This window comes from Microtus oregoni, unplaced genomic scaffold, assembly GCF_018167655.1.
Source record: "Microtus oregoni isolate MIOR12 unplaced genomic scaffold, Mior012 000016F_ref0000370, whole genome shotgun sequence".
NCBI classification, from domain to species: Eukaryota; Metazoa; Chordata; class Mammalia; order Rodentia; family Cricetidae; genus Microtus; species Microtus oregoni.
In genome coordinates this window covers 33,689,028-33,714,368 of record NW_024543075.1, presented here as the reverse complement: position 1 = coordinate 33,714,368, position 25,341 = coordinate 33,689,028, and the positions used below count along the sequence as shown (strand labels likewise).

The window sequence follows — 25,341 nt, the reverse complement described above, 5'->3', positions numbered from 1 at the left end:
GGCCAGGACACCATTCTCCTGGGACCTTCTGAGGGAGCATGCCCTGCTTGCACTTTGACCTTGCATTTCCCAGTCTCCAGAACCGGGTAGGGGGACACACCCTTGTTGCACCTGCTTCTCAGTTCATGACACTGGGAACTGAAGGAAAGGCCACATTGTCAGGCTGTCAATCTCCAAGGGTCACTGAGTCACAGATGGTCTGAAGGGCATTTGAGCTTCAGCCAACTTTAAAAAGAGTAAGAAAACACCTAGGGCCTGTGAGATGGCTCAGCAGGGAAAAGTGCTTTGCCGCCAAGCCTGCCATCCTGAGTTTGACTCCAGGAGCCACATGGCGGATGGAGATAAGGGACACCTAAAGTTGTTAACTATTCTTCATAAGCATGCTGTCACACACACACACACACACACACACACCCCATACATACACACTAACACATGGGTGTGTTAGTAAATAAATATAATTTTAAAAAAGAAAAATACCAAAGACCTAGAAATGACATAGGTGTCCTTTTGATATTACACAGGGGCATTGTCTGACAGACCCGCTAAGAGCATGCAATTTTCTAAGATTATCCTATCTGCACTTGCTTGCATGCTTTCCCTTCTGATTAACTCTCAGACACCACAGCACTGGATCCCAAGGCCTGGTTTTCTGCCTGGGTAGAAAGGTCACACCAAAGGCAACAACTGTGTTTCCCTGTAAGATATTAGCCACTTTGTGTCTGCCCTGGCCATCCTCTCCTAACACTGTTTGTGGAAAATGCCTACAGATCAGCTTTCAGATGTACTTCGGGTTTACTTAATCATCTTACAGATTAGCAAGAACTGTACCAGCCGGCGGGGCTGCCTCTGTATCCTTGTTCTTCTACCATGCTTTGCTGTGGCTAGCAAGTGAAACCAAGCCCTAAATCTCAAATGAAGCCAGTCAGACAATGCTCAAGAGAGGAACAAGCCTTTCCCTTGTAAGGTAACCATGTAAAGATTTGAAGGTAGAAAAGAGTCTGTCTGGAGTAGGAGTCAATGGCATGAGGGCCCCAACCACCATTCTCTGAGATCAAGAACACTACAGGATATATGGTAGACTCAAGATGACATTAAAGGAAACGCACACATGGTGATGGATCATATATATGATGGATTGTCAATACCACAGGCTATGAAAGAGCAGATCTATAATCCAGGAACTAATGGAGAAGAGAGAATCTTGAGTTTGAGGCCAACCTTGGCTATATCATAAGACTCTGTCTTGAAGTAAAAAGAATCCATGGAGTCACAGAGCAGAAGGAATCTTGGGGATTTCTTAGTTTAGGTATCACACCCCTGAAGATTACTAACATGGCTTGGACAGGGATTATGGGGATCACCGTCACCTGCGCCAGTGGCCGGAAGAGTCCCATTGTTCTCAGACAAACATGTGTGTCCTTTTATTTTGGAAGGAAGTTTCAAGTCTCTCTTAAGGCTATTCTTTCCCAGGATAGTCACTGCTGTCCTTTTAGCTTAGGGATAGACCTGAGTCTCTCCACAAGCCTTGTAATAATAACTGCTTACACAGAATAGGCAACCATTGTGGGCCAGACCGCACTGTAAAACTGTTTCATGTGCACCCGTTATGTAATCTTTGTAGCAACCCTACAAGATAGGTAATGCTATAATCTCCATTTTGTGGGTAATAAAATCAAGGCACAACATCCAGCAAAGGTACTTGGCTAGTGAGTGTTATGGCTTCAACCTAGCAATAACTTTTAGAAGGGTTAATTTTTATCTGTGTATATGTGCATGTGGGTACCTGTGAGGGCTCAATGAGGGACCCAGACCTCCTGAAACTTCTACACAGTTATGAGCCATCCAAAGTAGGTTCTGGGAAGCAGCCCAGGTCCTCTGGAAGGGCAAGTACTGTTAACCACTGAGTCATCTCTCCTATCCACAAATATTTATGCTTATTTTATAATTGTGTGTCTGTGTGGGGTCTGTTCATGTGAGTATAGTTGCCTGTGGAGGCCAGAAGGGCATGGGACCCCCTGGAGCTGGAGTTATAGGCACTTAGGAGCCATCTGACATGGTTGCTAGGAACTGAACTTGGGTCTTCTGCAAGAGCTGTTAATGCTGAGACATCTCCCAGGCTCTTATGTGCTTTTAAAACATTTGATTACCTTATTCGTGTGTGTGTGTGTGTGTGTGTGTGTGTGTGTGTATGTGTCTTAGTGTGTAAGTAAAGATCAGAAGACAGCTTGTCAGGATGAATTCTCCCTTTCTCAGGGATTGAAGTCAGGTTGTCTGGATTGATGGCAAGTGCCTTTACCTGTTGAGTCATCTCCCTGGTCTGGTTCTTGACCTCTAGTTATTACCGTGTGTGTGTGTGTGTGTGTGTGTGTGTGTGTGTGTGTGTGTTTCCCTTCGGCATTTGCAGGTTGCCTATTAAAGCTGTGGTTCTCGGTAAGGACCTGTAATATTTTACAGCAGAGGTCAGAAAGGCTGTTGCCTCAGACTTGTATTCCTTAGACAGCAACGTGAGGGGCATTGCTCTCCTCTGGGGTAGTACAGGGGTAGCTCACATGGAGACATGTGGCAGCCCATCTGTATGTGTGTGCAGATCATCCCTGGGTTCTCCCTGTCCTGTGAAAAGTTTCTCTGAGAACTGCCAGGAGGAGGGAACAAGCTCATGAAAAATACATGTTTCACACGTGGTTAGACAAAGTCTGTGGGGTGCAGTGGGCCTGTGTGGCCAACATCTATCCACAGTCTCCTAAAAGTACCCTGAGCACCTCCTTTCTTTTTTTTATTGATTTTTATTGAGCTCTACATTTTTCTCTGCTCCCCTCCCTGCCTCTCCCCTTTTCCCTTCAGCCCTCCCCCAAGGACTCCATGCTACCAATTTACTCAGGAGATCTTGTCTTTTTCTACTTTCTACTTCCCATGTAGATTAGACCTATGTAAGTCTCTCTTAGTGTCCTCACTGTTGTCTAAGTTCTCTGGGATTGTGGTTTGTTGGCTGATTTTTTGCTGGTTCCGAGCCTGCTGGACCCTGAAAGCACGGACCTAGAAGAAGGAGTCATCAGACCTGAAGCTTCCTGCAGAACTTAGGTATGTGAGCACATGAAGAAGCTAATTTGTGAAGGCAGATCCCAGCATCCCCGGCAGGCACAGCATAGAATCACAGCTTCAGCCAAGTGCCTTTCAGAACAAAAGAACTGGAGATGAGCGGGTTGTCATAGCTGGTAGAGCTGCGTCTAGAGATGGCCAGTCCAGCTTCATCATTTACAGATGGACAGACAGGCCTGGATGTAGCTAGCTAGTCAAGTGGGCAGAGATCAGAATTGTCGCTACCCATGAGTAGCCATGCTGACAGAGAGGGCAAATGGGAAGCCCTCGGGGACGACAGGCTTGAGTAAGATGGTGACTGCACTACACACAATGTTAGGGATTCACTGAACTGATTATATTTCATATACTTTAGCATAAAGTTACACCCCCACAATGGAGTCTAGCAAACTAAGGGGCCATAAAAGGTTAAGTGATACTGAGAGACCTAGCCTAGGTCCCCCAATGTCCACTGCATTGCCCTTTCCCCAATTTGTCTCTCTTTTCACTGCCATAGCAACTTGCAGATGCTCCAGGCATTGCCACTCGTGGTCTTTGGCTGGAGAGGATGTCTGCCTTGCTCCCTGGGCCTGTGGTAGCAGTGACACCCTTGATGATCTTAGAGTCCCCTACAGCATATGGCATCACCCGCTCCTTCCCTTGAAGAACAGCACAGCTCACAGAAAAAAAATCTCTGCGCTTCATTGCACAAGGGTCTGACAGTCAGCATTCCTTCCCTGCCACCTTTCTGTGTCTCTCCCGATTACATCCATCTCTATCCTTGGCTTCTGCTGAGATGACAGAGTCCACAAATTACACCCGGCCCCAGCCTCTTTATCATGAGCCATGTCCTAGTATTTCTTTCCAAGGTGTCTTCTTGTGATTTTTCAACAAGGATAGCCTTAGCCTTCTCCAAATCTTTAAGTTGAGTGAAGCCATAAGGGTGGAATGATTATCCAATAGGATTAGTGTGAGGCCAGACCAGCACCTCATTCCTGTGGGGCCCTTATCTCCGTACCCTGTGAGTGCAGAAGGAAGGGAGGCCCTTGACAGCTATGAAGCAAGCCACTACCAGATACCAAATTTGTCAGCACCTCGATCTTCAACTCCCTGGTCTCTAGAACTGTGAGAAATGCATTTTCATTGCTTAAACTGTGGTATTCTGTTTGGGTCACCTGAGCAAATTATTACAGATTATTACAAATCATTAAAGGAAACACACACCAGCTCTATGATTCAACAATTCTATGCTTAAGTGTAAATCCAAAAGAAATGAGAATAGAAATGAGCCAAAAAGACATGAACAAAGATGGCCACTGCAGCAGGACTCGTGGTACTCATGTTAGCCACTGTTCTATTGCTGTGAAGAGGCACCAGGACTGAGGCAACTATTAGAAGAGAAAGCATTTGATTTGTGGGCTTGTGTAGAGTTTCTGAGGGTTAGTCCATTATCATCATGGAAGGGGAGCATGGCAACATGTAGGCAGATGCTGGGGAAGTGGATAAGAACTACATTCTGATCCATAGGGAGGGTGGGAGAGAGAGAGAGAGAGGTGGGGGGAGTTCTGCCCTTAGCATGGGCTTTTGGTATCTCAAAGCCCACCCCTAGTGATACACTTCCTCCAACAAGGTCACACCTTCTAACCCTTCTAATCTTTTCAAATAGTGCCACTCCTGGGCTAAGAAGCATTCAAATGTATGAACTCATGAGGGCCATTCTTATTAAACCCATCACAGTACTCCATAGCATTTTCATAACACAGAACAGTATGCAAGAAAACAAATGAGCAACTTACTAGAGCCACGAATGTAACTCACAGATAGGGAGGCTTCTTGGGGTGCTGGCTAATATTATCATGTTCATTTCATGGTCATTCATTAATCTGCACACTTACAACTCGTTATCTTCTGTATATATGTGATGACTTGGTAGGACGTTTGTCAGCATAAAGACAGTGCTGAGATTTGAATGTGACATGTCCCCCAGAGGCGTAGGTGTTTGAACCATTGGTCCCTGCTGATGGTACTGTTTGGGAAGGTTGTAGGACCTTAGGAGGTGGAGATATACTGGAGGATGTAGGTTATTGTTGGCCTCCTGCTTCCGCTACTGCGAAGCCACTTACCATGATGGACCCTATTCTCTTGACAATAGAAGTGGAAATAGCCCTTTCTCCATCAAGTTGCTTTGGTCTGGTATGTTGTCACAGCAATATGTAAAGTGTCTGAGCCAGGAACGTATCACAATGTCACATTGTTTTAAAACAAGGAAGGTGTTGCTATGCTAAGTGACGTGGGGATAGCGTGATCTGCTGCCCTGAGACCGACACTAACCAGCAAGTGATGTCACAGCAACAGGGCCCGCCAAAAAGATACGGTGTTAGGACCACAGTGAACAATCACTGGAAATTTCCATCATTTGCACACAGGGCCATGTGACAGCCTTCAGTCATGCGTTCAGGCAGGGAGCAACTTAAACAGAAGCACAGTTCTAAAACCTGGTAAGAAAGCATCCTTCTCAGTCACCGTCCTCTTCTGGAGTTAGACTCTGACAACACTGTCCATCTGGACACTCGGCATGCTTGGACAAAATTGGTCAGTGTTATTGTGTAAGCCAGCTCCATTGCCTGTGGTTCAACGTACCCTTTATATATCTGAAGCCTAGACTAAACATGGAGAATGTCAAAGGACACCCATTTCCTGGTGGCTGCTCTTTGTTCCCCACGAGAAGCATGTCTTAGAAAGGAGACTCATGGCCTGTAGACTGTGACATAGCACTCTATGGAACTCAGGCACATTAGCCAAGCTTCACAGAATCCCCAAACTCTGCCCTGCTAAGGAAGAGCTCTTCTACCAGAATCAGAGCCACAGCTTCCAAAACGAGGCAGTGGTTTCTCTATAAAAAATGTAGCATCTTCTCTTTCCCCTACTCCATGGGATCCTAGCCCCCTAACATCCAATTTTCAGCTTCTGTTGAGGCAAGGAAGGTTCTTGGGGTCATGGGAATACTTCCTAATGAACAGCAGGGACTTCTGAGTCCAGGGATTCCATGATAGAATCCAGCTGGGCTTCCTCACACCAGACACTCACATGCATGTCCTAGGCATGGGGGTCATCTGGAGACTCACCTGGGGTGTCATCCCATGGCAGATGTACACGATGGGGACGTTCTCTGTATCTGGCCCCTGATCGAGACACAAATCAGTCTTCAGGGAATTCTGCAGCTGAACATCAGAGGAAATGCGGCCACACCCAAGGGGGAAAATGAGAGAAAACACAAGTATTATTAGTTTAGGAGAGACAAGTGTGTCCCCCAGACAGACTCAGCTTTTTCATCAATGCCAAGTCACCAAACACGATGGTATCAGCAAGCCCCAGCTGTTCCTCTGTATAAAGGACAGGCCCCCACTGCATGGGAAATCAGAACATCTCATTAAACAGATAGCTAACTCTAGAAAGTAAGAGCGTCTGAGTAAAAACAAGAAGTGTACAACAAGAAACACTAGGATCTCTATTCTTCCCCTTCTCTAGGAGTGGAGCAATGGTCTTCAAGTTTCCCCAAAGAGCCTTTGTTCCTAAATTGGGGAAAGTGGGTAATAGGTTTGTTTTTAATCCTGGGAGGTCCTCTGGGACACAGGGTTCTGTGCCTCCTGTAGATACATCAGGGGTTTGGTCAGCCCCCAAGGGTGGCCCAGCTGCTGAGGACTCTCCAGACTAGAAAACTTGGAGGGGAATAAGAGAGAGGGATCTGATGGAAGCAGAAGAGATAAAATCCTTTTCTTCTCATAAGTGCATACATCCATTCTTATAAATCAGCAGGATGTATCTGTGTAAGAGAGTCCATATTCAATGGCTCTCATGACCTAAACTCACCTCGAGTCCTTGGAAAGGACCCTGCATGTCACAAGGCTTTCTCACCAGCCATAGCAGGGTAGACCACTAGGTACCAAGCCACAGTATATAACAAATGAATCACTCTCTCTATATCTTTCTGGAATTTGACCATACAACAGTTCTTTTATCCTGGATCTAAATGAGCTCAGATCTCACCGAGATATGGTAAGTGAATGGTGGCCACTAGAATTATGGGCAAATGAGACTGTATGCCTTAGGAAGATCAGCTGGGTATGTGTAAACCGAGGAAGTCAGTTGTGACCAAAGGGGGAGACAAAGCACAGGGCTTTAGATCAGAAGTTTCCAGTGCTCCCCGGATCATAACACACAAGGACAGTTTCCATGCTCATAAGAGAGTCCATAGTGTTTTTGCCCATGCTCACCTTGAGCTAGTTTAATTGGGTTCCCTTCTATCAACACAAGGCCCCTCTTCGAGAATGAGAGACTGGAGAGGAGAATCCAGGGAGATGGGCAGTGAACTATGGGTGAATCATCACACAGGCAGGAGGTGAGAACCAGGGAGAGCCTGGGCTTGTGCAGTCCTGACACCTTGGAACAAGGGTGGGATGAACCCAGCTGAGGGGCATGACATTCATCAGACAAGCAATGGCACGTGGGTCTGAGGCTTATCTGTTCCGCACGTCAGACAAGAAAAGAGGCCAGGTCCTCCTCAAGCACCCTCTCCCTCAGCTCACTTACAGTAGCGTTGTCTCCCACTGGCAGTTCAGAAGTTCTGATGAAATACATATGAGTCTGTCTGTTCCTCAAGCAGAAGCCCTAGAAGCATCTAAGTGGACAATCCTCTGCCATGTGCCCTGTGCCTACTGTTGGGCTTGCCTTTGTGGGAGCAGAATATATAAATACTCTTTGAACTCGTCTCATGGTCTATGGCCCACTATGAAGACCTGCTAGGTACTAGAGCAAGGAGACTCACACATCCTGTTAGGCTTGGTTTTGCCTAGGTCCTGAGCCACGGTTTCTGGGTGACAGGTGGGTGTCATTTGATACATTCCTCCCTGGCTCTGTGTCATCCCTCCCCTGCTAAGTGGCTGGTCTATTTGAGCCATGGACAAGAGAGACAGACTGGGGTGTAGTTGACTCTGGCAGCATGGTCTTGGACAAAGCAACTTCCTCTGTCTGTTTTCTTCCCTTGAAAATAACTATAATAATAGTGCCTGCCTCTCGGGGATGTTATAAAGATTAAATAAAATGATATCTACAAGGGCTTAGCATGGGGTCTGGCAGACAGCAGTGGGAATCATTAGCGTCTTGTATTACTGCTGTAACCTTCCTGAAAGCCATCCAGGAACACTAGCTGTGATGAATGCATTGATGTACGGGGAGACATGTGATGTGCCTTCCAAATGAATCATATCTAGATCTCAGAAGGACCCATATGTGCTGAAACAGTGGTGTAGCGGCAAGCGCCCCCCATCCCCCAGTCTGTGATTCTGTCTCCATGCCATGAGTACGTCCAACACCTTCATCTTCTGCTTTGGCGTTCTTTGCCTGGCTACCGATTCCTTGTCTTTGGAGTTCAGTTTGCTTGCTACCCTGCAAGCTCAAGTCTTGGGGGTGAGACCACTTGCCCCATGCTTCCCCAATACTCTCCTTTCTCTTTAAAAGTTATTTTAATGTTAAGTGTGTGTGTGTGTGTGTGTGTGTGTGTGTGTGTCTGTGAGTGGGTTTGTGTACTTGAGTGTTGGTGCCCATAACAGCCAGAGCTCTTGCTGCTGGAGTTATAGACACTTGTGAGCTCCTGATGTGGGTGCTGGGAACTGAATCTAGGTCCTCTTCAAGAGTAGTAGGTGCTCTTAACTGCGGAGTCATCTCTCCAGCCCCACTCTCATGGAGCTTACTGCGGCACTTGGCATATTGCTTTCTAATTGCCTCTTTATTTGTCTGCCTCCTCGTTCATCACCAACACTGGGTCTTAATCTTCCTTACCGAACACGGCATGGACCAGGGCATGAAGCAGATAACTGCCGCTTCTTGAATGAGAGTGTGCAGAAAATGAACAAATGAACGGCAATCGCTTGGCAAGAGACAAGGCCACAGTACGCTTGACATTGGAGGCCAAGCTTTCCCCATCATATGTGTGTCTATGAGCCTGATACCATAAATGTGCCCCTTGGAGTGGATGACTGTAACACTGAGGCTGTGCACAATGTCAAGGGTCTACAGCAAGAAAGCACAAAGCAAATGTCCAGAAGCTAGGCATGTCTGATTCCAGCTGTCTCTCCATCTCTGCTCTCAGCACCAGAGTCGGGGTTCACCCAGAGCTACCCCATCTCCCAGACAAAGAGCTCAGGGGATACCCACCCAGTGCAGCCCACAGCTCCTTCAGCTGAAGGAGCAGTAATAAGACCTATTAGTGGATTAATAGCCTGGGCTGTAGCCTTGACCCTGGCCCAATTGAGTGACCCAAACATTTATTTGACCTCAATGATGTAGCTTGAGCATGAACTGGAATGGAAAATAAAAGATTTTAAAAAACCGCTGCCCCTGCAAGGACATCTGGCCTCTGCATTTTAGAATAAAACTAATTACCAAGGAAGAACAATTCAGACCAAGCGAATGTTCTTTCTCCTGTGGCTGCATCCTGTGTGGCCCTCATTAAGAGTTCACAATGTTTCTGGACCAGCACGCCCGTTTCTGCTCCTGAAGGAGCCAGGCACTGACATTATATGGAGGACAAGAAGAGGGAGGGACGGGCTGGACCTTTCACAGTGGCTGGTGCATAAATATGAAAAGGACAGTGACTGCTGCCAGCCCTGGGAACGGCTAGCAAGCTCATCTCTGTGGGATGATGAGCGGGCAGCCAGCCTGAGCTGGACCCAGATGGATCTAGACACAGCCTAGTACCTGCCATTACTATCTGGTCAACCAAACTTTTCCAGTTCTGTCATCAAGGGGCCCCAACAGAAACCTGTTGCTGCGTGTACGTGGAGGAAGCGAGGGTCTATAGCTAAGACCCAGAAGTGCAATGGCTACATGAAGACGTTCTCACTGTTACTGTTTCCTCTGCCGCTCCGGGCGAGGGTGGCTAATCTCATTCAGTTTCAGCAATGGCCTGACGAGTATGTGAGTCTGGATGATAGTCATAGCTCATGGAGGTTTGCTTCTAAAACTTCTAAAATTTTGGGTCTCTGGACCCAAAATATTCTCTTAGGACTGGCTCCAACAGTGGCTGAGCGGCATCCACTGTTTCTACAGAGCAAAGCGTAGACCATCAGAAGAGGGTATCCCCTGGCTGCTTCTGGTGATGTGGAAGGAGCTGATGGACATCACAAGTGCAAAGTGTTTCTGTGATGAGGGGAGATCTGGAGTATCACACAGCATCTGGGCAGCATCAGCTGAGGAGATGCTCTGATTCTTGCGCCAAACTGTAAGCGGCATAAAAACCAGGATAGCTTAATATAAAACAACAAATTTTAATAAAGGGATAGCTTACAACACCAGAGATCCAACGATAAACAGGAGATACAAAAAAAAGACCGGTGGGGCTCAAGCCTGCCAAATTTATAAGTAAACATTAGCCCAAGGCAGATACGCCCCCCAATGGGCTAGGCTATCCCTACACAGCATTAGCTGAGGAGATGCTCTGATTCCCCTGCCCTAGCCTGAGAAGCAGAAAGGCAAAAGGACCCCATTTTGAACTGAAAGACATGTGATGCATGCAGCTCTCATGGAAGATATGGTTCATCTGTACAAGATGAGTACTGGACAACCAAGATCAGCTCTGTGTCATTCATAACCACTGGATATTAACAATAGAAGGACCAGGGACTAATTCTGAGTCCAACCTTTCTGGAAAGACTCCACACTCCCAGGCAGAGCTCTATCCATAATGTTCCCAGCTGGGGAAGCCCTTAACTCAGCTCTGATCATAGGGCACCAAAGAGGCCTCAGTTCTGTCTCTGAGTTTTCATCTTGGTATATCAAAAAAGGCAGGAGGGAGTTCTCCAAAGCAAAGGACTGGGGTACTTTCAGCCACTCTGTCAAAGGCAAGTCAGTTTTTATGCCCGTTTCTTCATATGTAACCCCAATATAAGTAGTCCCATAAAGTAGAGTCAAGGGCTTAACTGTCATAGAGTTATAGACCTCAACAGTCATGGAGGAGCTACTTAAACAGCATCGCGTACTGCGCAAGACACTCAAAGAGTGAAGGGGCCTCATGGAAGGGTTTCTCATGGCCAAAGTATTTGAGAGAGAAAATACATTCACGTTTCTCAGACTCATTTCTAGCCCATGAAGGCAGTGTTAAGTTACCCTATTTAATAGATGGAGAAACCGAAGCTCACACTCCATTTGATGGGAAGAGATCAAGTCTTATTCTACTTTGTAGTTTTAATGGTGCTGGGGATTGAACTCAGAGTCTCGTACATGCTAGTTAAGTTTTCTACCAGGAGCTACACCCCCAGCCTGAACCAACGCCATTTTCTGCACTCTATTCTCCATCTTGGTGCCTCTACCACACACACTGGAGAAAATAACACATGAACCAAAAAGCGACAAAATCTTCAGTAAATTCAGGAAGGCTTGGGTTCTCAGAAGTGTTCCCAGGGAGGCTTCAACATGGATTCATCAGCCTGTGGGTGGGAGGCATGTGGATGTTTGAAAGAACCCCAGTCACCTCAGCTGAGTGAACCAGTGTAATCTGAAGCTAAGGGCTTCCTTATGCATGCTGTTAAGTGGGCCATGCAGATTTGGGTCAGATGTGGCTGCTGAGGACTCAAAAGGACAGGCAGGGTCCTCGCTCAGACTTGGGCTGTGAAAGCGAAGCCTCTTGAAGGCCCATCAGCCCAATCTTGCAAAGCCCAAGTTTATCATAGGTTACCATAGAGGTGACAGTGGGCTTATTCCCTCCCTCCCCTTCCATGGTCACACCCGTGCCAGTCTTGTTTTCTGTCTGTATCTGAATGAAACCCAAAGACACAGACTCCTTACCACTCCGTAGGCGATGATGTCCGAGTACATCCTCATCTCTGGGTACACACTGACCAGGTACCACCTGAAGGTTTTGCACTGCAGCTGCTTCCTCAGAGCCTTCCGTGCCGTGATGTCCCCAATGTCAATCCCTGAGTCCTGTATAGGAAGTAGGGCAGAGATGTGGCTCCCGTCAGGTCTGCTCTGTATGTACTTGCTAGGACCCAGTGCCTCCAGCCAAGATTCACAGAGACTTTCTGGTAGAGGGCCCTGTGGGATGCTGTTTCGTGTTTCCCAATGCAGCATTCACCCCATAACTCTCCCCATCTGGACTCTGAAATTTGAGGTCAGTATTGAAAGGGATTGCTATCAAGTAAAGTAGGGGGCAGAATACTCGACTTTGTACAGCTAATGTTTAAGACTGGGGCATCAGCTTTGACAAGGGGTCACCAGTAGATCCTGCCTTGGGACAGCCTCCATGTTTTCCTAATGGTGTGAGTTTTCATGGGAAACCATTCTTTCTGTACTCAGGGTTATTTATCTGCTTATGATAGAATGAGATAAATACATAGATATAAATATTCAGAAATATATATATACACACACATATATAATAAACAGGAAGGTGTGTGTGGTATATATGTATTATTTACTGTTTGTTATTATAAATATATTATATGTATATATTACTGTTTATTAACTGTCTTGATTTTGTGTTTCAGAGGTTCAGTATGTCTTCACTGTTTTTCCTGACAATTGCATCAAATGCTTTTCATGGCAGTAAGCAATGATTACGAACAATGTGGTCGTGTGTAGAGAAAGGCTATTGGGCCTTTATAATGAGAAAACAATGAGCACTCCTTTTCCTAACATTTGGTAGAGGTGGCTGATCTTTTTCCTCCAAAATCCATCCCTGCCCAGAACATCTGAAGAGGATTTTAAGAAGTCTTTAAAGACATACTTAGCTTAGGAATCTCAAGATGACCTCATCTTGAATAGGACAGGCCCCACGTTCGTGACTGCTAACTTTGTGAGAGAAAGGAGAGGGAGGGTTGCAAGTCTAGAGACACAGGAAGGAGAGGCCTACACAGGACACAGCAGACGGGAAGTGACAAATCAACAGACTGGGAAAGCCAGGAGCCTCCAGATGCTGGAAGAGACTGAAAAAGGTGGCTGACCCTTTCTAGCGACCAGAGGAAGCATGGCTTGCTGGCACTTGATTTCAGTTTCTGGATTCAAGATCTATTGAGAAAAAAGTTTTGTTGTCTCAGACAATCAAGTTTGTGGCTAATTTGTTTGGGCAGTCTTAGGAAACAAATCAAAAGCTGACTACCCTGAACATGACCCAGGACTTCTGCCACAAAGCCACAAAATTCCATGTGGTGCCTCAAAGAAAGGTCACCAACAAAGCATCATCCCCCTGGGCAGGAGAAGCAGCAGCTGGGAGGGGTCTTGAACTTTTCAGAAGGAAATACAGATGTTTGCTCCAGGCTGGCTTTCTGTGTATTGACAGGCAAACTGATTTCCAACTGAAGTGGCAAGATGCTTTTGCCAAAGGATGCGTGTGCCGGGGGATGCATGTGCTGGAGGATGCGTGTGCTGGAGAAGGCGTGTTCTGGAGGATGTGTGTGCTGGGGGATGCGTGTTCTGGAGGAGGCGTGTGCTGGAGGAGGCGTGTGCTGGAGGATGCGTGTGCTGGAGGATGCGTTGCTTGAGGATGCGTGTGCCGGGGGATGCGTGTGCCGGGGGATGAGTGTGCCAGAGGATGCGTGTGCCGGAGGATGCATGTGCCGGAGGATGCGTTGTTTGAGGATGCGTGTGCGGGGGATGCATGTGCCAGGGGAGGCATGTGCTTGAGGATGCGTTGCTTAAGGATGCATGTTCTGGAGGATGCGTGTGCTGGAGGATGCATGTGCTGGAGGAGGCGTGTGCTGGAGGAGGCGTGTGCTGGAGGAGGCGTGTGCTGGAGGATGTGTGTGCCAGAGGATGCGTGTGCTGGAGGATGCGTGTGCCGGAGGATGCGTGTGCTGGAAGATGCGTGTACTGGAGGATGCGTGTGCTGGAGGATGTGTGTGCTGGAGGATGTGTGTGCTGGAGGATGCTCTGGCCTCTCACAAGTTTAGGACCAAAAGTGGTAGTGAGGGTGTAGGTAAAGACGACGACTCTGTTCCATGCATGCATGGCCCAGGAGAGGACTCAGTAGGGTAACAGGTAAGAGTTGGCAAAGAACTCATTTGTATGAATAACAGCACCAATGACAAGAGTTAACATTTATCTAGAGCCTTCTGGGTGCTGAGCCAGTACTGACCAGAGTCTGGATGCCTGTTAACTGATAGGACTCTCCAGGCACCACCTGAGCAGGGCTGAAGGGCTTCAGCTCTGAATTTGCAGTGGTTTCTAGAGATGAGAGGGGAAAGTAAGTGGGTACAGATGTGCCTGTCCTTGAGTTGCTGGTACTGGGGTGATGATAGCCGGGATGCTCCCAGGTAAATGTGAAGAGCAGGTGGCAGTCACATCTTCTCCTTTGTCAACTATGGAGTACCTGTTTGCCATGTGTCAGTTACTGCGTAGACAATCAGGAATGTGTTAGAGTCCTGAAAGGGAAGTCTGAGAGACACAGACAAGCAAACAAACTCCCTGCATACTGTGTGAGGTGGGAAAGGAAGCAGAGGGTAAGGGAGAATAGAGTCAAAGCCCTATAGTCCAGCTTGGAGTGTGGGTACCAAGATGGTGAGGCAGGGGCCAGGTGAGCTGACGAAGAAAGCTTCCTGGAGCCCAATATGCTTGAGGGGAATCTAAAAGATGAGCTGAATCCTGGCTCCCTAAGCCATCATCTCGTGACTCTGACAGGTTCTGTCACATCCACAGGCTTCCTGACCTGAATCTCTAGGGATGAGGCCCAGAGGGGTATTTTTTGTAAAGTTTCCATGGGATTCTGTTCAGATGAATGACAGCATTGACCTAGGAGCTGCTGGCCAGGGGTAAAGAGACCACAGACATAGCCAGGCTGCCCCACCCATTAATAAACGTCAGCAAGGTTCCACTGAGCCTTTACCACTCACCCTCTTATGCTATATACTGTAATACAAGCACGTACATCAAATGCTCTCAGGGAGCCCACAGTTTATCCCAGTAGTTCCCAGCTCTAGATAGACATTGGATTCCTTGAACAAGGTTCCAGGAGTCCTCATCCACACCAGTTCAACTGCAATCATTAGGACTCATGCAGAGCGATCTTAAAGTACAGCCAGATTTGAGAGCCACTGGTCTAATAAGACAGAGACTACAGATAAAGATCATTGACGGGCTAGACAAGTGATAGCAGAGGAATGTGGGGGAAGGACATTTCTCAGGTGGGGCTGGCTTCCATATGAAGAGTCACAAGATTTAAGTCTGTAAGGATGGAGATGTGGTAGGGATGGGAGCTGGGCATGAGGTGAAGGGCAGGTAACTCCAAGTAGAGAGGACAAATGAGCAAGCACAGGGTAGAGAAGTGGCAAGACCTCATCCCCAGATAAGGATTATGGGGGTGCACATGGAGGTACCCACAGAGAGGAGAGCTTAGGAAGCTCACACACAGATCAAATGCTACACCTGCCCTTGCTTTGGTATACCATGTAGAGTCCCTCATAGATTTTAAAGAGAGGCAATCGAAAAATCATTTAGAAAGAATAGATTGAAGGGGGAAAGACTTGAAACAAGGCAATCAGTTGAAGCCCGAATGGGCAGAGCCAGAGCTCAGATGTGACTGGACAGGAAGGCGCTGTGATTGGCAGACTGGGATAACAAGAGAGGAGGAAGAAAGGGCTGTGAGCAGGATCCAGCCAGGTATCTGGCAGATGGGAGCAGGAACTCAGACAGGTGATTAAGAGCAGGAGCTGGTTTGGGTGGAAAAAGACAAGCTTATCTGTGGTCAGCCTCAGCCTGAGTGCCAGCAAGGGCCGCAGCAGGAGGTGTCCAGCTGGCTGCCGGAGATGCCAGTCCACAGGCAGGACTGGAGATATTAATTAGAAAGCTGTCAGCATATGGGTGTTATAATCACATCCAAGAGCAGAGGACATTACTGAGAGAGGCAGTGTAATGAGAGGCTGATGAAGGCTGCATCTCTGGGGAGCACTGAAGCAACAGCAGAGGGAGGATGAACCCCTAAGGGAGAAAGAGGTAACCTCCCGAGGGAGAGGGGCTATCTAAGAGTGTGGAACCCAAGAGCTTGGGGACCACAGAATCTCAAGGGAAAAATTTTGTAGGTTAAGAGAGGTCTTTTAAAACTTTATTTGTTCTTTCTTTATTTATTTATTTTTGTGTGTATGCACTTGAACGTGCGTGGGTGCACACAGAGATCAGAAAAGGTTGTTGGATCCCCCAGAGCTGGTATTACAGGTGTTTGTGGGACACCCAACTTGTAACACAGGTGCTGGGATCTAAACTCCAGCCCTCACGGAGGCACCATCTCTCCAGCCCCAGGGAGAAGATGTGTAAATGTCCAGGAGATTATGTAGTCAAGAGGCCTGCTCTGGATGACTTTGACAAAGGCAGACTTGACATTGGGATGTGCCTGGAGAAGTGAGTGGGAACAGGAAAATCCTGGCCCTGCAAAAACTCCAGAGTCTTAAAGGAGGGAATTTGGGAGCTGGAAGTAACAGGGGATGCAAGGAAAAGGGGTGCACATATATGAATGTGGTGGAGGGGGAAGGAGAGAGAAGAGAGCTGGTTTGTATGTGTCTGAGCACACATCAGAAGACAGCTTCAGGTGTCACTCCTTAGACGGCATTCTCACCGACCTGGAACTCAACAAGTAAGCTAGGCTGACTGGTCGGCCAGCAAACCCTAGAGATCTGCCAGTCTCTTCTCCGGCACTGGGAAGATTATAAAGACATGCCACCACATACAGCTTCCTTTAGTGGGTCCTGTGATTGCAAGGCGTGATTTACTAATGGAGCCATCCTCCCAGCCCCATGGAAAACACACCAGCCTTGCTTCCTTTACTTAAGATTTTGGCCTGGACATTCCCGCGTCTCACCTCGTTCCCTTCCTTCTCCTGCTCTCATTTGGTTAGTGCTAGTCCCTCAGAGGGACCTCAGGCAGTAACTTTCACTAAGCTTTGCTGTAATAAGGAAGACTGGCAGCTCTGAGGCTTCATGGAGCAGAGAGAAGGGGGCAGAGCATGGGCAGGACTCTGGTCCTACATGGAGCCTTAAGAGTATGCTGTTCACTGGAGAGAAGACATTTTTAGCATCTAGGGATACCCACGGCGGGGCTCATCATCCTGAGTGGTACACTAAGTTGTAACGCCCACAGCCTCATAGGAATCTAGAAGCATGGAGGTTTCCCTGGAAATGCTCTTCCTGCCAGGGATTCGTTAGGGAGTCTGACCAACCTCCCCTGAGGGCCTTGGCTCCACCCCACTGATGGTGGGGTGAGAAAATTTAAATCACTTTCTCTTGTGGTGGTGGACCAGGGGTGTAGCCAGTTAGTACAGAGCTTGCCTAGCACACATGAGGCCCTGGATTCCATCCGGGAAGAGAGCTTGCCTAAAGCTGCCGCTCGAGGCTTCGTCTGTTTTTTAAATAATTCAGCCACTGCAGCATGGGGCTGGTGGAAGAACGGGGTACAGGGCTTTCTCTGGAACTTTAAACAAAGATCTCGCTGTCAGAGAGAAGTGAGGTCTGAAGATCTGCCAAGGGGAAAGCCCGGGCTTGGGAGCAAGGAGAGAGGCCAGGCCGTCAGCCTTGTCACACAGAAGGCAGCATGAGCCAAGAACCCAGGCAGCCGAGCAGGCAGGCAGGTTTGGAGTGCCGCAGCTGGCATCTGTTGGCTTCTCCCAACTCAGAATTTGAAAGTTATTTCCACATGTCACATGCCAAGGCGAACAAACCGAGAAGACGAGTATTGCTGCTTCTGGGCAACAATCTTAACACAAGTGAATGGAAGGGCAGAGAAGAGAGGTAGGCAAGGGCGGGGCTCTGGGGAGGTCAGAAGTCTCCGTGCAATTGTCTTCTCCGATGGAGGATGCCTGTGGGAATGTGTCTCATTTGCATCCATATGGCTCAAGAAGTCCCACAGATGCGTGGATTTTCCGTATTCTGCTTGGTGGAGAGGCTTGAATCCAGTCTATACAGAGATTCAAGTGTCCCTTGCGATTCCACAGTCATTACTGTTGTATTAATAGATTCATAATCCTGAACCATGAGACACCAGGGAAGCTGGGAGTAGGAAGGAAATTTAGAGCCATCGGATCCAACTTTGTTTATATATTTTGAGATAAGATCTCATGTAGCCCAGGCTAGCCTCAAACTCACTATGAAGCCAATGGTGACCTTGAACTTTATGATTCTTCTGAGTATTGGGGGTCTCAGGCCTGAGCTACCATACCTAGTTTTATGTAGAACTGGGGACTGAACCCAGGGCTTCATGCATGCTGGGCATCACTGTACCAAGCTGAGCTACATGCTGCTTTCTAACTTATTTAAAATGAAGCCACTGAAGTTCTGAGAACACAGCCCCTCCAAGCATGCTGACAGGAGTGGGAAAGAAATGGCCTGGAGACTCTTGCCAGCTTCTTCCCTATGTAGGAAGCATAGGGTTCACAGTCTGACACGGCCAAGGAAACTCTGCATGCCCCTGGGGGAAAAAAAATGGGTCTAGTGTTTTGTTTCAGAATGTTTTTCTCACCACTCTTGAAATCCAGACCCATCCAGGCTCCCTACCTCCTGGGGTATGTTCCACGCCATGTAGACATGGCTTTTGAATTCATCCATCCAGACTTCAGCGACCCTGAGGGCATTTCTGCGGACATGGGCAGTGAGGTCCTCTGTGTAGGGCTTGTGGGCTCGCTCGATGTGCGCAATCCTAGAGCAGGGCAGGACTTCCACACTCCCACCACACTGCCACACCTGTGGAGACAAGGGTGTGCCCGTCAGGTCCTCTGCAAGGCAAGCTGCAGGCCATCATTCAACACGAACTCAGAGAAACACAGCTCTCTCCACCTTCTCTCCCACACTGCCGTGAGGGAGCGAGCTGAGTCTGATATCTCCTTCCGCAGTAGGAATATTAAGAAATTAATTCACAGCTTGGTTCTTATTGCCATGAGTTTATTTGAGGAGAATTAATGTACCATTTCCTTCCATCGATGTGGCCAGAGAGACCAGACATTTGAGATCAGAGAGTTGAGCTGTCCTTTCCTTATCGCTGGGCTAGCACTCCACCCCACCCCACGATGGTCTCAGTACCACTACCTAACAGGAACGGACTACCGGAGACTCCCCAGCTCAGAAGTCCATCTTCAAATGGACCTTCAAAGACCTGGACAAAGGTCAATGACAACTACTGAGAAAGAACCAGGTGCTTTGACTTCTGTCCCCTCTTTCATGGGCTCCTGAGGGGGAAACACTCCATACTTTTAGTGACAGTGGGAATTATTTGCTCAGTATTCTCACTTGGCAGTGTGGCAGGGAACCTTCCTGTGTTTGACACTTGTCCATTAACAGCAGTAAGTCCTGGTCCAGGATCTGGCAAGATTTAGGTTTATCTAATTGGCTGTGTTGATTAGGAAGTCCCTTTCCCCCTCCAATCAGTGTTACAAGATCTCCATAGCCATGGTTACAGGGAGGAAATTTGATCATTTGTCCCTTAGTGTATTATTAAGGGTCAATAAAAGGAGACAAGAATTCCTACTGAGTGACAGCTATGTTCCAGGCCTGGGGTATACACAGGGGGCAGGGTGGGGCTGAGGCGTAGGCAGTTAAATACACTGCTGTCAACTGAGGTTTGCAACCAGTCTGTCTCGGTCCAGCTCTGGGCTCTGCTTCATCCTGGCTGTCACCCTGACTCACTTGTGCCTATGTTTCTCTCTCCTCGGGGATCATGAGGTACTGGGGAGGATTAAATTGATGACACACAATGCACTGGTATGTTACAAGACCTTGGTCAAACCTGTTCACAACCATACAAATTATACGGAGAAGCCTCAGAGCAGCCTGTGAGGTCTCTGCTGACATCTCCAATGCCAGGTGAGAAACAACTGGAAAAGGCTGATTATCCAAAAGCACACAGCTGGCATTTACAATGCAAAGATCTGCCTGCCTCCCAAAGCTGAGGCAGAGCTGGTGCTCCTCACGGGTGACCATGTTTTAAGAGCAGTTGGCATCTCCAGGAGTTGATTCTGAGGGCCAGGAGAGGGAACATGACAGTCTCCAGGCTGTGCCCCTTTCTGCTAGGACTCACCTATCCTAGAAACAGTGCAACTTCCAGGGCACTTTGCCCTTTTAACCCGTGAATCCTGTGACTGCATTATTGACAACACAATAATGTTGCCAGGGTAAGTTTTTTCCTGCAACTGAAATACTCAACGTATTTCAACAATGCAAAATAGGACATTACTCACTGCTGTGCTCTGTCAGGAGTCCTGCTTCTTGGAGTCAACTTGCCATTTGCCCTTAAGAGTGTGTGTGCCTGCCACGGTAACCAGAGCCAGGTTGGTGGCACCACTCACCCTATCCCCACCTTAAATTCTGCTCCCCAGCACAGTGGATACGATGAACACACTGAGTATGTCTTCATCCTACGCTCAGTTCTTCTTTCATCAGCTAGACTTCAGCACACGCAATGAGGTTTTCCATTCCACCCAGCTTCCTAAACCCAGTGAGCGTCCAGGGACAGGTTCAACATCACTTCCCCACCTTCTGCTTTGTGGTCCCATCTCCTCCCCTCCCACCAACTGCTTGTTTAATCATCTCTCTTCTTTCAAAATGCTCTTTATGCCCTCATCAAATTTTCCTTCTGACGTGTACTTCTAAGTGGGTATCAGAGTAGATCATGGCTTCCTGGGAAAAGGCAAGACAGTGGCGGCTAGGAGCCGAACACCACATTATAATCGCACAGCTTTGGTGTCCATGAGAATGGGATTCCGAATTTGACCTCTGCTCGAAACTGCTGTGTACCTTGGCAGGTTGCATTCCCTCCTGAAGCCCCATTCTGCCCAGCAAGGGAGTGTGATGCATTGTGGGAGGTGCTCAGCCCTGTGCCTGCTGTGTCATGGAAACCGCGTGGAAGGTGATGGAGGAAGGGAAGGAATCAGGCACGAGGGCAGGGCATCTCAGCCAGTGATCGTCCTGCTGTGGTACCACAGGAATGGTGCCTCTGGACCAAACTCTGGCATGATCAAGTCACATGGTAGTTCCTGGGACTCTTGGTCTGTGCCTTTGTTTTATAATCATTATTAAGATCGATGTTTTTTGACTTGCTCTGCAATTCACTTTTGATGAATAAATTGGCTGCCGAGATCAGGTGACCACACCAGAAGAGAAGGGTGCTCCTCAGAGACTGGGAACCACAGTCTCAGAGTTTACTCAGGGGACCCACAGTCTCTTCCCTTCTGTTGAGCCTCTCCATGGAGGGAGGTGTGGCCTGCGAGCTCTTGGCAGCACCTGGTCTTTGCAGTAGAAGGTGTAGATTTGGCCTGTATACACATTAACTTTTGGACCCTGCCAATGACACTGAAGTCAACTAGAAAAGGCTTGTGCTTATCTATTCCTGGGTGACAAATGGCTCTGCTGACCCAAGAGAACCTCTGAAGTCTTATTCACCGATGACCTTAGAGTTCCTCTCTGGGATGCTCAGCAGTGTTAGGAAAAGAAATCACTTGTATTCAAGCTGTGCAATGTCAGGAAGCTTCCATGGGGGTTAGGGACAGGCAGAGGATGAGGAAATGGGAGAGCTGTCCTCAGCACAGGAAATACCTAATGCCCAATGGCAGGTCACAAGTCAGTTAGAGGACATGCACAGAAAAGATTGGTTCATAGAGGCAGGGCCACTGGAGAAAAGGTGAGTTTCAGGGGTGGGGATCCATGAAGAGAGGGGAGGAGAGATGTGTACCAAGGGAGTGGCCAGAGAGGAAAAAAGATCAAGAGGTCACAGGCAATAGGCAAGCAAGAGTCACATTAAGGTGAGGGTGTGCAATAAGTCTACAGATACTGGGGACATCAGGCAACATGCCAACCCCAGGCTGGGTCCCTTCTCTGTTGGCCATTGAGAAAAATGATCCTAGACCACACCAAGCCCCTTCCAGCCTCTGCCTTTACAGCCCTGCTAACCCATCTGCCTAGAATAATTGCTGGCCAACTTGACATTTCTTTGACCCACCATTACTAGGTTAGATCATCTCGGGATACCCTTAGTGTCTACATCCCTAAATAAAACATTCATATTTTGGTGTATGTACTTATTCTTTAAATATTTGTCTTTAAGAATTGGACTGTAGCCGGGTGGTGGTGGCGCACGCCTTTAATCCCAGCACTCGGGAGGCAGAGACAGGCGGATCTCTGTGAGTTCAAGGCCAGCCTGGTCTACAAGAGGTAGTTCCAGGACAGGAACGAAAAGCTATGGAGAAACTCTGTCTCGAAAAATCAAAAAAAGAAAAAAAGAAAAAAAGAATTGGACTGTAACCACTACAAAAGCAAAGATATGTCTGTGTGCTTTCCCCTGTATATGCCAGACCTGCTTCTTGGTATCTAGTCAACAACTGTTATGTGAATAAGTGAATTTGAGGGTCCTGAGCTTTCACTAACTACAGAGACACAGTTTTAACTAGCTCAGCTGGATGCCCGAATAAAGGCCATAAACATAAAATGTGGCCTGATTTTACTGAACACAGTGAATTCCTTCAAAAACATGTGGTTTTACAGCAGACTGTTGACATTAAAGTGCAAACTACTGCTTTGACTTACTTTGACTACAGAGCTTAAATTAACATTGTGAAACCTGGGAGGCCATCACATGCACGTGGATGATAGCGACAGCTTTCCCCTGTGGAACTGGGTACTCCTGACAGAGGCTCCAAACCTCATAGATGCTTGGCTATGCCTCCGGAGGAGCTGCCGGCCCTGATCTCCAGATGTGACCAAGATCCCATGGCAGAGGGGGAACAACAGTGTCACAGGAAAGAGCCCTCACTGCCAGCCCATCCTGGAAACCCCTGATCTTATTACCAGCTCTGCAAAGGCTTCAGGCTTCAGTGTGGGGCTGCAAAGAAGCACGGGTTTCTAGAGGCTGGTGGGAGAGGGCACAGATCCTGACCCTGCCGCATATAAGCCACTGAGTTCTACGTGAATATGCTTGCCAGTTGCTCTTTTCCTGGGAATAATGGTTACCTGGGAGATTTAAGGGAAATTCTATATGAATACTGCTCACTAGCAAAGAAAGTCCTGCTGAGTTCGGTCTCTTTCTCTCTTGAAGACAAAAGTTAGTGGTGCAAAGGGTGAGGTTTGTGCCGCTTCCATAATCAACATTCCTGTGCTAATCGTTACTTTACCGAGCTATCAAACGGGGTTGACAAACTCCGTGACTCTTTAGATCCCTTCCACTCCTACTATGAGAAGTCTCATACCTCAAATGACGACTGGGTCTTGAGACACAACTCACAGAGCCACAGCCTGAGTCAAAGTTGGGGGACACCAAGGCGGGAAAACAAGATGGTTTCATGTGCTTTTATGTTCAATCCATTTGCTTTCATGTCATCTGTTGAGAAGGATTCTCTCTCTCTTTCTTTTTCTCTCCCTCTCTCTCCCTCCCTCTCTCTCATGTGTGTGTGTGTGTGTGTGTGTGTAGGCACGTGTGTCTGTTTTGTTTGTGTCTCTTTGTGTGTGTAAGCATGTATATAGGAATATGCATGTGTGTAATCTGTGTATGTAGGTGTGTATGTGTGTGTGCACATGAGTGCCTTTGTGTCTGTGTATATGCGCAGGTGCACGCATGTGTGTGTGTCTGTGTGGGATCATGTGTTTATATGAATGTACATAGGTGTCAGAAATCAACCAAGGTACTGTTTCTCAGGCACTGTCCGCCTTGTTTTATGACATACAGTCTATCACTGAGACTTTGGGCTCACTGATTATCCTAAGGTGGGATAACAAGCACATGCCACCACACATATTTTTTAAGCCTGGGTTCTGGAGATTAAACTCAGGTCCTCAAGTTCAAAATACAAGCACTTTACTGACTAAGCTATTTATTATCTCAGCCCCGGCCTCCTGAGGGTCATGAGGCACTCTCCACAGAAAGAACAATATATTAGTTGACACAGTGTATTAGTTGTACTAACCATGGGTAAGGTAGTGAGTGGTGACATTCCCAGCCTTGCACCTCATAACCATGGCCCCTTCAGTTGGTATCTCCTTGTTACACTAATGAGTTCTTATTTCTTGGAACAACATTGCTCCAGTTCTCCCAGCCCATAAAACTTTTTTCCCTACTCTCCATCCATCCAAAGTCAGCCTGGCTCCATTCTTCCAAACTCTTTGAACATAAGAGTAACATCACTCACGTGGTCCCGATTTCTTGGCTGAAGTGACTAATCTCTTCATATGCAGCTGTCTCACTAGCTTGGCCATGAAAATCTGAGACAACAGTGGAAAGCCCAAACTGGGAAGGATGGGAAGAGGATGAGGAAATTAATGCAGTCAAGGCTAAGGCCTGAGAAGGGTATGGGAGGACCAGAGATTCAATCTAAGACTGACTTAGGGGTCAGAGATGCAGGTAAGCAGAAATATGGACAAGACAGACACAGCCATCTCTTTCAGGGTGTCCTTCAACTTTGTACCACAGGTATCTTGTTGTGGAATATTAGTTTATCTATGTAAAAATGTGTCACATTTGTTTACAGAATATTTGTTTAATTATGTAAAGATGTGTTGGATTTGTTTACCTTGTCTGCCTAAGGCATCTGATTGGTCTAATAAAAAGCTGAATGGCCAATAGTTAGGAAGGAGGTACAGGCAGGACGTCTGGGCAGAGAGAATAAGCAGAGGAGCAATCTAGGCCCGAGAGAGAATGAGAAAGAAAGAAAAAGAGATGACAGTGAGACACCAGGGCCAGCCAGGCAAGCGTGGAGGAAGCAGGAAAGTAGGACATACAGAATAAAAGGAAGGTAAGAACCCCAAGGTAAAATGCAGATGGATAGAAACAGGTTAAATGGGGTTACTAGAGCTAGTGGGATGTAGGAAGTTAAGACCTACCAGGCCAAGAGGAACCACCTGGAGACTGCCTGGGGCTGTCAGGGATTCTGATATTGCTTAGCTAATGAGGAGTGACCGCAATGTCAGCAAATTGGATTGCCTGGGGGCTGAGAAGGTGTATAAGGCTTTCCCCGTTGCTGAACAAATGAGTCTGCTGTATCTCTTTCACCAGACTCCCAGAGTCTACGTCACTGATGTCACGCCTTCTCCCCCTCTCCCCCAAGGAAGACATTAGGGCCCAGCAACAGTGGGATGAGCCTAAGCTAAGGGCAAGCATTCATAATTAGTGATAAGTCTCTGTGTCTTTATTTGGGAACTGGTTGGTGCCAAAGAAAATGCCAACTACAGTATTTCACTAACCTTACCCAGTCACAGCCCTGCATGGAGAAAAATAAGAAAATAGAGGCTAGATCTGAGCAAGGCTAAATATCAG

General features: G+C 47.5%; 1 protein-coding gene across 1 annotated transcript in view; it reads right to left on the bottom strand.

Annotated features, from left to right (window-relative positions):
* Positions 1-25,341, bottom strand: part of Galnt18 (polypeptide N-acetylgalactosaminyltransferase 18) — a 310,769-nt gene that overhangs the window by 34,088 nt on the left and 251,340 nt on the right. Inside the window, exons 7-9 of the mRNA XM_041667178.1 lie at positions 18,606-18,791; positions 11,920-12,057; positions 6,204-6,299 (exon numbers count right to left, since the gene is read on the bottom strand). Of these exons, the coding sequence (XP_041523112.1) occupies positions 6,204-6,299; positions 11,920-12,057; positions 18,606-18,791 (420 nt within the window). The remainder of the gene's footprint in view (positions 1-6,203; positions 6,300-11,919; positions 12,058-18,605; positions 18,792-25,341) is intronic.